Source organism: Stegodyphus dumicola, chromosome 2, assembly GCF_044657685.1.
Source record: "Stegodyphus dumicola isolate Sdum_Otavi_A_Nest chromosome 2, ASM4465768v1".
Taxonomy (NCBI): domain Eukaryota; kingdom Metazoa; phylum Arthropoda; class Arachnida; order Araneae; family Eresidae; genus Stegodyphus; species Stegodyphus dumicola.
The window spans coordinates 261,767,515-261,784,137 of NC_140769.1; the positions used below are offsets into that span (position 1 = coordinate 261,767,515).

At 30.9% G+C, this 16,623-nt stretch overlaps 1 protein-coding gene across 2 annotated transcripts in view; it reads right to left on the bottom strand.

Annotated features, from left to right (window-relative positions):
* Nucleotides 1–9,421, bottom strand: part of LOC118179624 (non-selective voltage-gated ion channel VDAC2-like) — a 31,744-nt gene extending 22,323 nt beyond the window's left edge. Inside the window, exons 1-3 of one of the 2 annotated variants that reach the window (XM_035348788.2) lie at nt 9,096–9,421; nt 5,341–5,414; nt 719–853 (exon numbers count right to left, since the gene is read on the bottom strand). In XM_035348788.2, the coding sequence (XP_035204679.1) occupies nt 719–853; nt 5,341–5,404 (199 nt within the window). In that variant the 5' untranslated portion in view covers nt 5,405–5,414; nt 9,096–9,421. Of the gene's footprint in view, nt 1–718; nt 854–5,340; nt 5,415–8,409; nt 8,434–9,095 lie in introns of those variants that run through there. The other variant, XM_035348789.2, reaches the window with a different exon arrangement.
* Nucleotides 9,422–16,623: the final 7,202 nt, after the last annotated feature.

Below are 16,623 nucleotides of genomic sequence, written 5' to 3' on the forward strand. Positions count from 1 at the left end.
CATGATTTCAAAAGGAGGTGATGCTCCATTCTCAGAATGATTTCCTTTGATATTATGGAACTACTTTTTAATGAGTTATCTGAAACTCTAAAATATACATTAACAAATCTAGGAACAATGAAACACTCAGGCTGAAGTTACACAAAATAACTGCAATTATACTAAATCAAACAGTAAAGAGCATTAATTTGAAAAAATATGTTTTCAAAAATACTCAAGTGGAATTGTTGCAATAAATGATATTGCATACCTTGTTATTTTATAAACTAAATAAACATTTCAGTTATATTTCATGGTGTTAGCTTCAATAAAAAAGATTGTCAGATAGCTGTGGTGGTTCTAAGTATGTAATTCTATCTATACACATGTAAATGGTTATTAGAAAGAAACATATTGTATATTTTATTTTATTGCATTAAAAATTAATTTTTAATTGCTTACTTTAAAATTCTTAAAAGTATTAAATAAAAGTATTTCTATAGGACAATTACATTCTGCTAAATAAATAAGATTTTCATATTTAATTCACTTATTTCTTTTTATTATCTGCTAATTGAAAAATTATGATGACTTTGCAAACAAACACATAATAGAATCAATGCATACAATACTTTACTGAATCAAATATTTTACAAGTCTTTAAATGAATTTTGTTCTTAAATGGAAAAACCTACATGTACTTTTTTTAAATTACAAGATCTGAATATTTATACATTACCATAATCTTTTATCAGGTACTTTGTCTCTAGGAATGCATTTACTCTTCCTGTGTCATTATTAGATGTACCACTGACTGTGAAATTCACTCCAGTAGCAGTCTTAGTTTTAACTTCTAATTTTATTAAACCGATATCTAAATAAGAAAGATGTAAAATTATTAGCAAACATTTTAATGCTAGAAAAATGTTTAAAATATGATAAGAACTACAAGAGAAAAATCTGACGGCATAATAAAAAAAGAGGTACAGTACAATTCATATTATCTGAATTGACTAATATCTGAAAAGTAATCATTGTCACTAATGTAAACACTGGCCATATAGATTTAGTTTATTCTCATACAATTACTTATTTTCCACAAAATGTTTCTTTTTTTATTATTTGTAATCAGAATAGTAGCTATGAGCAATAAAGATAGCCAAACAAATGTTTTTCCCAATTCACAAAGTTGCTTTTAAGGTGCAGATAATTAAAAATATCTGCAGTACAATTTTCATCTTTAATAATTAATTACACATTTATAGCAAAATACAGCACTTTCTGACTGTCTGTATTTCTGGTTTCAACTTTCACTATAACTGGAATGAACGATGCTGTGTTTCTGACTGATTTTTAAGTATACACATGATAACAATCAACTCGTGTATTATCATATCATACATATGTCTACACAAAATAGTTTTGTGTAAATTGATATTTAGGAACAGGTTTTGAAATAATACACATTGTTTACTTATATTTATTTGTTATTTTAAAGCAGCTATTTTGCACACAAAGGCCAGGTCAAAATCAAACAAAGTAAATGAAAACACTACTAGGAATATTTTTTTAATAAAAATATTTATGCTTGTAAGGTACAAAAAAGTAAATTTTTTAATTATGTCAGTATTTTCAATGTCCTAGTTGATAATTAGCCAGTTTCTGGGCTTCATAGAGAACAGTCGCACAAATACGGATAGAAATCTGGGCTCTACTCTTATATGCGCCCTAATACAGTCAAATACTGAAAATCCGCCAACTCCTGAAATCCACGTTGCCTCTCAAAATATAAACATTCAATTTATAGGTTTTGGAAACTGCAACATTGAGCACGAAATATCGAAGAAAAAATACTTACCGAATAATGACGTAATAATGGAAATACCAAATTATTGACATTAAAAAAAGTTTACAAAAATAAGATAAAAGTTTTTTTTTTTTCTAATATCTGCATCGAGGTAAAAAAGCAGACGATTCACTCAACTCTTCATTCAAGTTCACGATTCACGTTGTTGTATTTTTTTAGTTTTGTTATTTCACAAGATTGTTTAGTGCTGCCTTTTTTCTATCCTAATATTTCTATTTGATAAATTAAGAATATTTTAAATTTCAGCCCTTTTTAATACAACGACACAAAGAAACGCACTCATGATTTTACTGCTTGCAACGTTGAAAAACGTAAACACGTTGTATTGACAGTAACGGAAAAAGTGCAAATTCTGCAAAAGATGGAGGCAGTTGCTACTTCTCGATTTATAGCAGCATGGTATGGAATTGAGACACAATTATGTATGATATACGGAAAAATAAAAAGCTGTTGAAATTTTACAGCAACGGTGATTCTAATACCGGAATACGAAATCTTTGCACGAGGCGAAATCGGCAAACCTCGATGCTGTGTACATATAATACAATTAATAATATAATCAATTTATCTATGTAATAATAAATTATTGCAATAATGTATATAATAATTTAACTAAATGTATCTAATATGCCTTATTTATTTTGCACTTTTAGTCCGAATATTACGCTTTATCTTTTCTGTCCTGAAATCCGCACAACCTCTGGTCCCAAGCTTTGCGGATTTCTGGACTTCTACTTTATCACCAAATGTGACGATATGTGTTCTGCACTGGTTTTTGCCAGTGTTGTATGACAACCCTGACGACGATGAAAATTCTTTTGCTGGAGTGGTTTAATTGCTCGTTGGTTCATGTCGTGCGTGTTTTGAAATTGCCTATGTTGCAACGATAGACGTGGTGGCAAGATTTCAGTTGCGTATTTTAGATTGTGTGAAAAGTAAATTTAGTATTAAAAGGTACAATGTTGGAGTTTTTAACAAGTCTTTTGTTCACGGGTGTGTTTATGAGGATTGAAGTGTATTTTTGCAATTTCTGTGGGACTTTTAAAACGGAGTCCAAAATGCGGAGCTGCTATGAGAACTCGGACGAAGAAGGGCGTTTTTGATAGTCCTTGTGTGGATTTGCAGTCAAATTGTTGCTGGTAAAGTATGTGGCTGTTAGCGGAGTTTGGATTGTGGTTTTCGTGTAGTAGGTTAACTTTTGAGGAAGATTTTATCGTTACTTTCGAAATTTTGAATCTCGGAAAGATGTGATATAGCAAAATCCTGGCACTTTTGTTCAGAGACATCGTATGACTGGCAAAATTTTATTCAGGAATGTATTATGGTAAGTGCATTTTATTTTACTGTTTTTATTTTGCAGAATGTTATGTTTATTGCTTATTTTACTATGAATTTCTGTTATTATTTTGTTTTTTGAATTGTTTGTAATTTAGTTTAGTTTATTTAGTTGATTTGTGCGCAATGTCTAGATTGTGCAATTCGTAGATTTTTTTAAAAATTTAAACAGAATGCTGTGTACATGGTATTCTTTGAAATTTATTGTTGTTATATTAATTTATTGAAGCGAAGTGTGCGTAGTTCATAGATTCCTTCGCTGCCTAGAATGTGCAATTTGTCGATGTTTTTTTAAGTTAAAACATATCGCTGTGTACATGGATTCCTGTAAAATATTTTTGGTTAGAAACTTTATGTTTTTGCTACCTAAATTTTTTGTGTTTGTTTCGGATTTTTAGCTTAAACTGTGTCTTCAAAACGTAGGTTTTTGCATGTGCGAAAACTGTGTTTTTGGAGACACATTTTAGGCATAAAATTTGAAATTTAGACAAAAAATTTAGGTAGTCATATGATGGCATGGAGTTTCTTGCTAAAACTGTTTGGTGAGAACCTGAGGGCACATATAAGAGTAGTTCCGAAATCTGTTAAAAATCATTCAAAACATTTTTATCTTGGTACTAGTATTCACAAGGCAGTACCATTTTTTCCCCCAATTTCAATCAATACATATGAGATCACAAAAATTATCGAGAAACTATGAAATAAACTAGAATCAGAAAAGCTACAATCAATGATAATACATGCTACAGGCAGAGTGGAAAAGGAAATTATAGTTTGCATGTTGCTACAGTTGGCAACATCTGCTACAACACTTCTAAATGGAGGAAACATAATTCAGCAATGAAATTTACTAATGACCATTTTGCTTAAGTTTAAAGATTTTTCTCGAGCTTTTAATTGCAGATTTTGATGATCCTTTATGATCAGTTTCTTTGCATTTATATTCCAACTGAAAATCAAATTGTCCTGCTTGACAATATATAGTTTTCTTTTTGATATATTTTTTTAAAACCAGATACATAGAAAATTTAATAGGTAGTCTATATTTTAGGGTACCTCTTGGATTATTGCCAAGTTGTTTCATTTATGGTAACCTGAGTATTTATTTTACATTGAATGTTTTGGAAACAATATTATGAAGTGATTTGTTGTAATGCATTATTGTATGGATTTTGAGGAAAATATTTCTCAGAGTTTATTTCTGCGTTGGGTATCAATTAGGAAGTACATTGCTTATTTTGTGCTTTACACTGTAAAATGGCTGCTGGTGGTAAGATTAACCTGAAATTTCTGTGCAATTTGGAAAGAAAACATCGACTGACTGGTGTGTAAATGAAGATTTCAATGGTTTTGTTCACCTCTCAATAAATTACACAGAGACATTTAAGCATTTGGAAACCGGAGCTCATATAAACACTGTAGAAGGTATGTGGGACGTAATAAAGGGACTTTTCAAAGAAATGCCACTGGCAGTATGGAGGATATTTTTGAAAAATTTCTAAATAAGGTTGATACTTCCTTTTTGCAAAGCAAATATTAGATCACATGTATTTTCATTTTTATGATATCCTAGATTAAATTTGGCTTAAAATGCAGTTTATTGAGATTAAAATTTTTTTTCTGTTTTAATTATATTTTATATTGCATTACGTTTTGGAAAGTATTTTAGTTGGGAGGGCATTGCACATAAACAGGAATGGTGGGGAAAAAAAAAAAAAAAAAAAAAAAAAAATCGCCAATTTTCACCAAGAGTAATAATGCATTTTTCCACAATTTAATAATGTTTTTGACTCTATGAGTGAAATTTAAGCACTTTAATCATAAATTTAGTTTTATAAAATCTGAAATCAGTCACCGACCAAATACAACAATCCTAATTTCTTATTTAATTTAACCTGTGCACCACATTTGGTTACTAATGTCATTCATTACTTCAAACAATCATAAAATCACTATGCAAGCATCCCATTTTCCAGATGGAGGAAAAACAGTTTAGTAACAACCTATTATTGATCAGTGCAACTACTTCCAATATGAAATCTACCATAAAGGCTTTAATCTGCCAAAAGAAATTTTGACAGACTTCATCGCTCATATTAAATAACATATCAAATTATTTAAAAACTGCATTATTATAAATTATACAAAAACGTTCTTACGATAATTTTTGTTAAATACGTCTCTGGCTTGTTTTCCAAGATCAGCAAAGCATGGAGGAGCCATTGTTTAAAAGCTAAAAAATATAGATAAATATTCAGAACTAATAACCAAATAATGTAAAAACAGTTACTGAAGAAGGTACTTATGAATTAGTACAACTAGATTTATAATTGTAAGAAATTATTTATTACATTTATTACTTACTACTACATCCATATTTTGCATTTTAATTAGATACTTATTCTGAAAATCAATCAATAAACCTATTTCACAAATCAAATTTTATTTTGCTTGTTTCAAATTTTGCAGCGATCGCTTTAAAATAGACATAAAATAATTATTCCAATTGCAGCAATATTGCCTCTTCTTAAATTGTACACAAATCCCACTAGGCATATTTTAAAAATTGAGTTTGAGTACAAAAAATATACAATTTATCTATGAAAACTATTTGAAGTCGGAATAGAGTAACGAGATGACAAATGAAAATGGCAATGCTACTTGTTAAAATTGAAGAACTGTTAGTGCATGGTTGCCATCATTTGGCACATTCTGAAAATTTTACCAATGATCTTTTTGTTAACCAAGATTTTTCTTGACCATTTAATTACTAGTAAGGTGTACTTTTTTTGGTAAGCTTTAACTACTAATACGAATTTCTACTAAGGTGGTTGTGCTAACATGTATGTAACCTGAAAACAAACATAGTACTCCATATTTAACCATGCATTCTTAAAAAATTGAAGATAAATCAGGGTCTTCCCCATGTTCAAGATAATGCTTTGAAAGTACCTAAAGACAGGATAGCACATTTAAAATTTTGTCTCTTACACATAACTGATTTCAAAATCTAAATCTTAAGCTATCTTGAAATATACATTACAAACATTTATTTATAAATCCCTCATCTAGTTATCATTAACTCCACAGATTTACAGTTACTATAACACATTAATAGAAATCAGAATTTTGAAATAGTACATGCCACTAATTTTCGATGCCATATGAGTGCACTTTGACATATCTCTTTCCCTATGATTTAGGCTTGATACTAAACAAAACGTTTAGGAACAACAACTAACATCCTCTGATTTTACAACAAAAACACACCAAATTCAATGTGTAAAGAACATAGCATATGTCATTTTTTTCAATACTTTCCTGTTAACGGGCTGCCATTTAGTGTCAAACATAAAAACATTGGCATGAAATCTAACTAGCTGGTAACAATCCTAACATTATATAACATGAGTTTGATAAAAGAATAACTATTTGCATATAATGAATGACTGGTTATTCATTATGCAGAGATAATCACCCAGCAAAGAAGCAAATTAAACATGCAACATCTCAAGCTGAAAAAATATGACAAAACAAAACAAGTGTCATGTAGTATATCTATAACAGAAAAATTGGATCACACATTCTTTTCATTACTAATATTATATGATAGCTAGTCAAATAGCTAATCCATTTGCACCCATACGTAGAATAATTCCACATGATACTAGCCAATTATCATCAACAAGTGCATAATAATCTAGAAGCAACAACAGTCACTTGTCGCTGATCGCAAAGTAATATCCTTGCAGTAAAGACTTTTTTTTTTTTTTTTTTAAAGTGCAAAAGAATAATTTGCCTTGAAGGACTATTAATTTTGTTTTGGCATTTTGCATTAAAAACTATAAACAGCGAATCACTTTTCAAATTGTTGCCACCAAATATTATCACCCTGGTTATTTAAAGAAATTAAATAATGAAGAATCTGCATGAATGTATGTTTCTCGCATTGTGATAAAACAACGGTATCTAGAGCCATTAAAATTTTAATACCGTAATCTTCTATAGAATATGGGCATGTGGTAGCCCCAATTTGAAATTTGTTTTATTATCGATTTCATATTTTGTAACACTTCAATGAATTTTTGGTTAAAAACTAAACGATATCAAAGCGAGCAATGGTAACATTGTACGGAAAAATACATTTTTATCTATGCACGAGACTGTGTATTGGAAATTCTAAAGATCGCTCATTTTAAAATTATTTTGCAATATTGCAGTTAAACTGAATTTTATGGTTTGAGTATGTAGAACAAGATATTTAATAAATAAAAGTAACACACGAAACATTAAAAAAAATGCCCCTTTGGACATAATTTAAAATCTGAAACCTTTTAGATTTTTATTTATTTTCTATCTGAAATTTAAAGTTCGTTATCCATTATCTTTTTTTTAACCAAATGTGAAATGTTCAGAAAGCATCTTTGACATACAAAAGAAGTAAACAAAAGTTTTCGGTGCATTTCCAGACTTAGCCAATAATCCTTACAGATAAGTTTTACTAATATGAATTCATTGTTGTTTATTATGTGTGATTCCTAATAAATATAATAAATAAAAAATTAGGTTACAAAATTCATGATTTATCATTAATAGATATGAATTAAACACAGTAGAACATCTCTAACCTATTAAGTAATAACATGTTTACAGCAGTAATTCAAACAGTTTTTTTAAACTGAATTTAAATTAAAATAAACTTTTGTCTTATTTAAAAAATAATATGGTTATTTTGCATCATATTTTGTCATGTTCATTCGACGAAAAAATTTTTACTTCAAAACTATGCCAAATTCTCACAAAATTATCAGCGAATTCATGAAGCTAACTCATTTGCACTATGCAATTACTCCAATACTTACTTTATTGAAGCTCTTTAAGATTTTTAAAGAACAGGGAAATAAAAAAATGCAATATATTGTTTTATTAATACCATTATATTAATAAAAATATTAATTACAGAAATAAGTTGTGGAAAATTCGGTTAAAAATTATTTAAACAAATTTTTATGTTTATAGGAAAATAAATAATACAAGTAGAGTTACATCAAAAGTACTTTACTTATTGAACACAGAGTATTCTATTAGTAAACTAAAATAAGTTAAAATGAACATGAATACACCAGTTAAAGATTCGAGATTTACTTTCAAGACTAAGTTTATGCTTGTACAATCTATCATACATATTATGCTTGACACTAAAGGAAATTTAATAAGCTCTACATTACATTTTGCAGCTAGCAATAAATTGCTTTCAGGCTATTTCACATTTTAGATTTATAAACACACTATGAATGCTATGATGTTAAAATTTCAGATAATTTTAAATAATTATAATTTCCTAGAAATGCTCAAATTATTCTTGGCGCAAGAGTACAATAGTAACTATTGCATCATTAATCACGCTATCTAATGCATTTTTAGAGCCATTGAAAGATTGAAGGAACTTGGCAGTTTGCCATACTAAGGTGCCAGTTATCACAGAGTACTTCAAAATGAATTTAAATTTAATTTACCAAAATTCATTCAGCATTATGAACAAATATATTTGCCTTATTTTGAAGTGATTCTGAAAGTATGCGGAGTATTTCGCACAACATTAATAACTTCGGATTTCAGAAAGCAGGTCAATGAGGAAAAGTGCACGATGATACTACACATTTTCTTAGCACCTAATGAATGTAAAGGAATAGGAAGTAAAAATGCAGTATATAAATGATACATAAAACTCACATGGATACAATCATGTACAATAGTTATTTTTAAAATCTGCAATGCATTCCAAAACTGATGTGAAAGAAAACTCCCTTTAATAATACATTTCTTTTACAAATGGTATACTTAACCCTGTAAAACTATCAAAATAGATTTCATGGAGGGTGGAATTCTTTCCTTTAAGAAAATGTCCAATTACCTTTGATAAGTATCCACACAGAAATTACGATTTACAGGAGGTTAAATGAAGGTCTGCCGTGCGTTGCTTAGGCTACAACGAGGTTTGCAGGTTAATTACAAGTTACAGTTAACATTCGACATTCTTTCAGACACTGTCGGTTTTCCTTCAGAACTTTAGATGACTTTTGAGAAGCAGAAGAAAGATTCGTTACTTTTTACCATCTGTTGTTGCTAGAAGACTTCGAGGTGGCTGCAGCAAATAGTAATTTGATACTGCAGGGGTACCGTGCAGGGGGTGTGGAAATTCCACTCTTATCTTGGGAGTGAGTGATCTGAATTTATTAGGTTTTCGATGAAGTCTCGCAGTGGGCGGTATGAGATGAGTGGTCCTTTACTTGCTAGAGCTTTTGAATTTGTTAGATTAGCAGTGTATAGCAGGAACGGATGTTTTGTTTGTGGTTCCCGTGATTGATTTGATTAAATAGTTTTTATGTCGGCTTAACTATAAAAATTCTTTGTAAGGGTTTTTATAGTTCATACCTTTATTTTACGAATCACTGTGGAGAGTGTTTTTTGTAGTGCACAATTCTACATTAGATATTTCTGGTAAGATTTTGTTTTGTATAGAGAAATGAACATGCATAAAGAATCAGATTATCATTATGAATATTGCATAGATTTTATAGACGAATGAACATGCATAAAGAATAAGACTTTCTTAAGCAAAGAACAGAGCTATTTTGACCTAACAGTGGTTGCATATTTGTTCTAATTAGGTATAAATTTTACATCTTGACAGCAAGAGGGGTTTGCTGTCAAGTATTACATCAAGATATTTAATTTCAGTTTTCTACTATATTCATCGAAAAGCGACGACATGGATGCAATGTAAAGTGAATGACCTCTTCTAAATGTTATTGATTTAATTAATACGTGGTAACAAATATTCTTCTAATTTTAAGCCAGTTCAGAATGTCGCAAGGCAGCTACGCAGTTGGCAGCGAACTGTGTTCACATTTGATGCTACGGATAGCTGTGTCATCCTCGAAATGGACAAATGAATGTTGGAATGTGTGAGTAATTTGTAAACAGGCCGGTCTTCAATATTTTTTGCGCCCTTTACGATGAGTATAGTTTTCCCTTAATATAAATTAAAAATACTAATAGTTCGTAGTGATATAGTCTGTTGTGGAAATAATTTAGTTCATGCCTTCAGAAAATTAGAGCTCTAGGCAGCTAATTATAGTACCTATGCTTGGAGCTAGACCTAATAGTAAATGTGTATATTCTAAAGAATTGAGGCAATCTGTTGTAATTAATGTACGGCTGTAGTGAGTGTTTTGATTTCAATAGCCAAGGTCCAATTATTGCAGTATTGGTTTTATTATAAGTGCTTACGGGCGTATTTCTGTTAAGAGGTAAAGTTTTTTTTTTTTTTTTTTTCCTTTAAGATACTCTGGATATGTTGCTTAGAAGGCTGATGGGTGTACATATTTGGATGAAAAGAATTATCTTAAGTGTTATGTCTGATATTGTCTGCTTTACCCGGACATCTTTTTTGTGCATTCTTCTGCTCGCCTTCTCAACTCTTGCGGTAATATATTGAATAGCATATATTCTCGTTAAACGTTCGACATTGTTCTTTTCCCATGGATATGGCAACTGTTGTGCTTCTTAAGGAGTAAAATATTTAAATATTCATATTTCTGAAACGTCATCCACAAGATAAAAACATCTCTCTTTGACTTTTATGTATTCTTTAGTGGAAAAAACGTTTGGATGCTTAAATAAAGAACTGAAGGATAATGAAAGTAAACGTATTTCTGCTTCTTCAAAAGGCATATTTTCCTGCAAGATGCCTGTCCTTATCGATCACTTCACATATAGTAACTAAAATAAACAACTTGGTGTACTTTTAGATTTCAATATAAAAGCTATAATTTTCATTCGGAAAGTCATACATATTTTGATTACTCATTTTACAAAAACGGAAATGAAATTATAAATATACGCATTGTTTGATACTAAAATGATAATAATTGAGTGCTTTCATGCATAATTTTCTACGAGCTTTTTAATTTTTTAAAAGTCATTTTTCCTCGATGAAATGTTCGTTTTCTCTATTTATTGGGAAGCAGGAAACTTTTATTCATATACCTATAGGAGAATGGGAGGAATAAAAATAATTAAATAATGCTACGACCTTACCATTATTGAACAATCTGCAATGTCATCCAGTTGCACTGATATCAGAGCAATATACCGCTTCTGGACTTCAGTACTTTGATAAGCTGTTATTTCAAATGATTATTATATGCAAATGATAAATATAAATTAGAATAATACAAGGTAAACGAATAACTTATATCTGATTTGGATTTTCATCAGTAATGCTTGATGGCTTGAACATGTCAAAGAAATCACGGCCAAGATGCTTCATAGTATTGTATGATCCTTACTGAAACGAAATCTGAGAAGAAGCAAAAATTTGTCAAAATATGGGTCTTTACCAACGTGGAGCTCCCAGGCTGTATCTAAAACTAGCTTCCGATCCGTATTCTAGTACTTTGCTTTGCATGTTTAGACATTTTAAATCCACAAAATTCTTTCGTTTACAAACGAAAGAGTTCCTGTTTAAAGACCAACTTCATACAATGCAAATTTTGTATCCTCTTTTGTTGGGTAAAATACCACATTTCTGAAGAATTCCAGCTCTTTTCTATTCTTGTTCTTCTGTAAACTTCAAAGTTGTATTACAGTTCATTATGATAAAAGGGGAAATATAGCGCTTAGATGTACACTATGGGGGGGGGGGAATTGGGACAGTTTCTGAATCTCTCGTTCTAATAGGCCGATTGACGAAATTCAACTTGCGTTTTTCATGTTTTGAAACCGCGACTAAGGATATATATTAGATTTATATATAACGTTGTTGTAATATAGTATTTTGACACAAAATCGGACTTTTCTGAAATGACATGTCAATTTTTTTTCCATATTCGATTCTACGACTCAAATTATGCCAAAGTGCCAAGGTTTGTAAAAATTAATTTTTGAAAAATTAGCTCTCAAAATTTTAGCTCCTCAATGTTAATTCAATTTGACATATATTAATTAATGTCACTTTTTTTTATTAAACTTGACTCCTTCTTCCAGAATTCGAAACTTAGGCTTAATCGAAATATAATTCGCATATTTTTATGACGTATTTTTAAAATTTGTATTTTAAAATATTTTTTATAAATTTTTCGTAAAACTTTTAACATCATCTTAAAGCAGATGTATTTCTAAGCATATCTGCAAAAAATTAAAGTTTTTATTCAAAATTTCCTAAGATATACGTGAATTTACATTTTGGCGCGTCTTGAAATTTGGTGTATTTAATATAAGCGACAATAACGAAAATGTGATTTACGCACTCTGTTAAAATTATTTGAAAGAACGAACAATGTACCTTTTTCCCTCTCGTGCATCCATGGAAAAAAAAAAGGGAAATAAGTAGGTTACTATAAATTAAGAATTCAGCCAAGTGAATTATTCTTGGCGCAAATTGATAAAAAAAAAAGTGTGCCAAGATAAATTTTTAAATTTCTCCACAAATTTCTCACCAAACATTACAAAATTTTGGTGAGAAATTTGTGGCGAAATTTATCTGGGCTTAATTTGAGTAGTAGAACCGAAATAGGGGGAAAAAAATTGGTATGTTATTTCAGAAAGAGTCCAATTTTGTGTCAAAATACCTATGTTAGAATAATACTAAATATAAAATCTAATATATATCCACGCGTATGCATGGCTGACTGTTCGCTATTGTAGCGGTATGTATATTCAAAAATACCGCCGACAAAGCATTGTAATTCTTCCAGATGTTGAAACCAGGTGTTATGGAATTACAAAGTGCCAAAAAATTTTCTATTATTCTTTAGTAACTATATTGTAAATTGTCAAGACGTGGGAAAAATGCATTTTCCTCCTAAATTTCCTATTGCCTTTTCTTTGCAAAAAAACGGATAATGAAAAAATTTTGATTGCATTCGAAATAGCTTTATGATCTAAACCTTCTTACTAATATTCGGCTTTATTATCGTTCGTCGGAGCAAAAACTTAAAAGATTTTGTCAACAAAAAATGTGTTGAAAAATTTTCCAGACACTGACGGAATACCAAAAGTCGTCTTGACGCACTCGAAGAATATGAATATTTTCCCCAAAAGATGGTAAAATACGTGATATTTAATAAATAAATAAATAAATAAAAACGTGATATTTAATAAAAAGGTAAACACACAAAACGTTAAAAATAAGAAGAGAAGAAAAAAGTTTTGTAAGCCATCAGAAACTGAACATTGATGTGATCAACTGAGAAGAGACTGAAAAAAAAATATATATTTATCAGACGATAAGTTTAAAAAACAGGATCCATTTATTATTATTCAGGAGAAATAGCAGTTACAAAATTAGATATCCGGAGTAAATAAAAAGAATTACTAATAACTTTTTGTATGAAGTTTACTGCATCGTGACATTTAAGAAAAAGCCCCGATATTCATTTGCGAGTTCTTTTATAGCCTTTGGAAAGCGGAGCTTCCAAGAAATGACGTCAGCCTCGTCAGCCAATCCAGTTCGTTTTAGATATTTCCAGAACATTCTATAACTGTACGTGTAGAAAAGGCGGGAAAAACAACTTGACTACGGGGCTGTGGATTTAATTCCACGTACTTTCAAATAAGAGAACGTCGCCATTAAAAAATGAAAAGAACATGCAGTTAGAAATTTAAGTGTATTCTTGACCATGGAATTTTATTATTACAGATATATATATGCCAACATTTAATGCTGAATCGGAATTCTAAACATATGCTGCTATGCTGCTTTTAAAATTCTTGTGATTTTGCTGTTGAATTCTATATGGCGTAAGTGCGAAGAAAATGATGCTTATGAATAAAGCTAAAAAGACAACAAAAAAGGGGTTCGTAGGGAAAGAGTGTAACTGCAGACTGATAGACTGTGAGCTCAGCGAAAGCGTAAAAAACCTTATCAAAACGATCTGGACAACTGTTAAAATCTGAAACCATTCAGATTTTTACTTTTCCCCTTATTATGTATACAACAGTCTTAGGTTTGTTAAATTATACATACTTTTTTAATCTGAGTTATACCTAACAGATTTGTTCCATAGAAAGTTAACTTAACATGATTTTGCAATTACGTACTAATAATATAGTCTCGTGTTTTGCAAGGGTTTACTGTATATCGGACGCGATGATATTGCAAACGAAAATAATAACATCTCGAAAAGGGTTTTCTTCGAGTTGTTAATCAATAAATGTATAAATAAATGAGATAAAATAAATAAGACGACAATCAAATGGAAGAGAGACGGGGAATATAAAATTTTAAATTAGGTACAAAAGCAACCTTACTTTGGTTTAGGTTTTGAATAAAATTCTATTAATTTCGAGAGATATTTCTGTGGTACGTTTTTGAATTTATGCCATCAACATAGCTGTGTTTTTTGCGTCAACCGGTCGCATATTTCACAAGTGCATATTAGCGTAGCTACTGAGGGAGGAGTTTCGAAAATGGACCAATGAGCTGCTATTGCTCTTGTGACGCTAAATCTTCGTGCATGTGAGCGTATGTTGTTTACGTTTTAATTTGCATTTGTTTCGCAGTTATAAATATATGGCCTCGTAGTGCTTTCGTTTTCTGAGTTTGATTAATCGCTGACATTTCACTTTCGCTATTTTTGTCATGTATTAATGTTAGGATTGTTTTTTTTTTTTTTTTTTTTTTTTTTTTTTTTTTTTTTTTTAAATTGAGCTGAGAATGACTGAAAGTGTTACACTGAATTTCTTATTTCAGTGCTTGTATTCTTTTGATTTTAAAGGGTAAGATTCAGAATACATATATGATCTGATTATATCCATGGTTAAAATTAAAAATTATATGTGAATAATTTGAATATGCTCGTTGTGAACATAATAAATTCACTCTGTTCCATGAGTATTTCTTGTGTAGACAGTACATTTAAGAGTGAGCAGTTATTAAATGTGAAATTTAACACACTAAATGTATTCGAATGCAAATTAGTAAAGTTCACTTTGAATAAAATTCTGCATTGGTTATTATTATAGAACATCTTTTTCATATAGACTGCAATAAAAAGTGCTGACTTCTATTTACATATATAATTGGTGTAAATATTTTTCTCATACGCATAATTTTATGTAAAGATTGCATTTGGGCTCAGATATTTATAACATATTTCTTTCTTCATCTTATTTACCACTTATTAAGTAATATTTCACATCGATATTTTTGCGAAGTATCCAACATGTGTATTTATTTCAACCAAGTAGTAAAATCTTCAAAATTTCCTATAATTGATTTAACTTCGCAATGAAAAGTTTCAGAAGCAATCGACGATGCTTTAATTATTTTGTACTTAAAATTGCGTGGCAGAATATTTTCAACCATTTTGCTCAAATCTTAAAGCACGCGAAACGTCATGTGACATGACAGAAATATTACTGGATGCTCATTGGTTCATCCTAGAAGCCACTCCTTCGGTAGCTACACAGATGTGCACTTGTGAAATATGCCAACCGGTCCCTCTCCTTTCTTACGTGAGGTGGTTGGTTAATTCATATGATTATAGCGAAACACCCAAGCAATATTTTCCGTGTAGATTCGTTAGGGGAAAGAGGATGCGATGCCTCGTGGAGGACATTTTAAGAGGAACCCTGGCTGGTATGCAAGTTACATTTACGGATGCAGGGTATTTTCTCCCTTCTTCCAGCGTGCCTTCGTGGTGCTACGGTAGAACGCTAGGCGCGTATTCCTTGTTTCGTCGAGGTTCGAGTCTCGGCGAAGGCATTGCTCATTTTTCATGTTCTCCGGCTTAAAAGAACTCTCATGACTTTACACGGAAAACTACAAAAAGCTCTTGTAGTAAGTCCGTTTGCGTAGAATCCAATCCACATTGAACTATAGTTCGATCGCCTCATCGGCGACCATTAGTGCAAATACGCATGCGCCATTCGGACTGAATTATTCTCAAAACAGGGTGGAATTTCTTTTCCTCCAAACATATCTCTTTCCGGAGAAGAGAGACGTTCACGTGGCCTTTTACGTCACAGCAAGTAATAACACCCCTTTTGGAAGAGTTTATGTGTCTTGGCAGAATGCCAGCCAGGGTTGCGTTTGAGACGGTCGAACTACACTAGTATTCAGCGACTTTACTTCTTCGGCTGCATGCTGTAGATCGTGAACATCTGCAACCGTGACTTGTAAAATTTGAAGACTCGCGGTTTGGTTGACTTGTCTCTAGGTCATGAAAACAGCAGAATTGAATTCTAGCATATTTATCAAAAATCTACGAAAAGTTTAGGAGTTATTAATAATACTGTAAAGCGATTAGGTATTTATCGGAACAGGAAACACAAAATATCAGTTATACCCTCGCCAGTACTCGAACCTCGGACCTTCCTATTGCTAGCCGGACGTACTTTTCATTTACACCACGTGTAGAGACCTTAGGATTTTT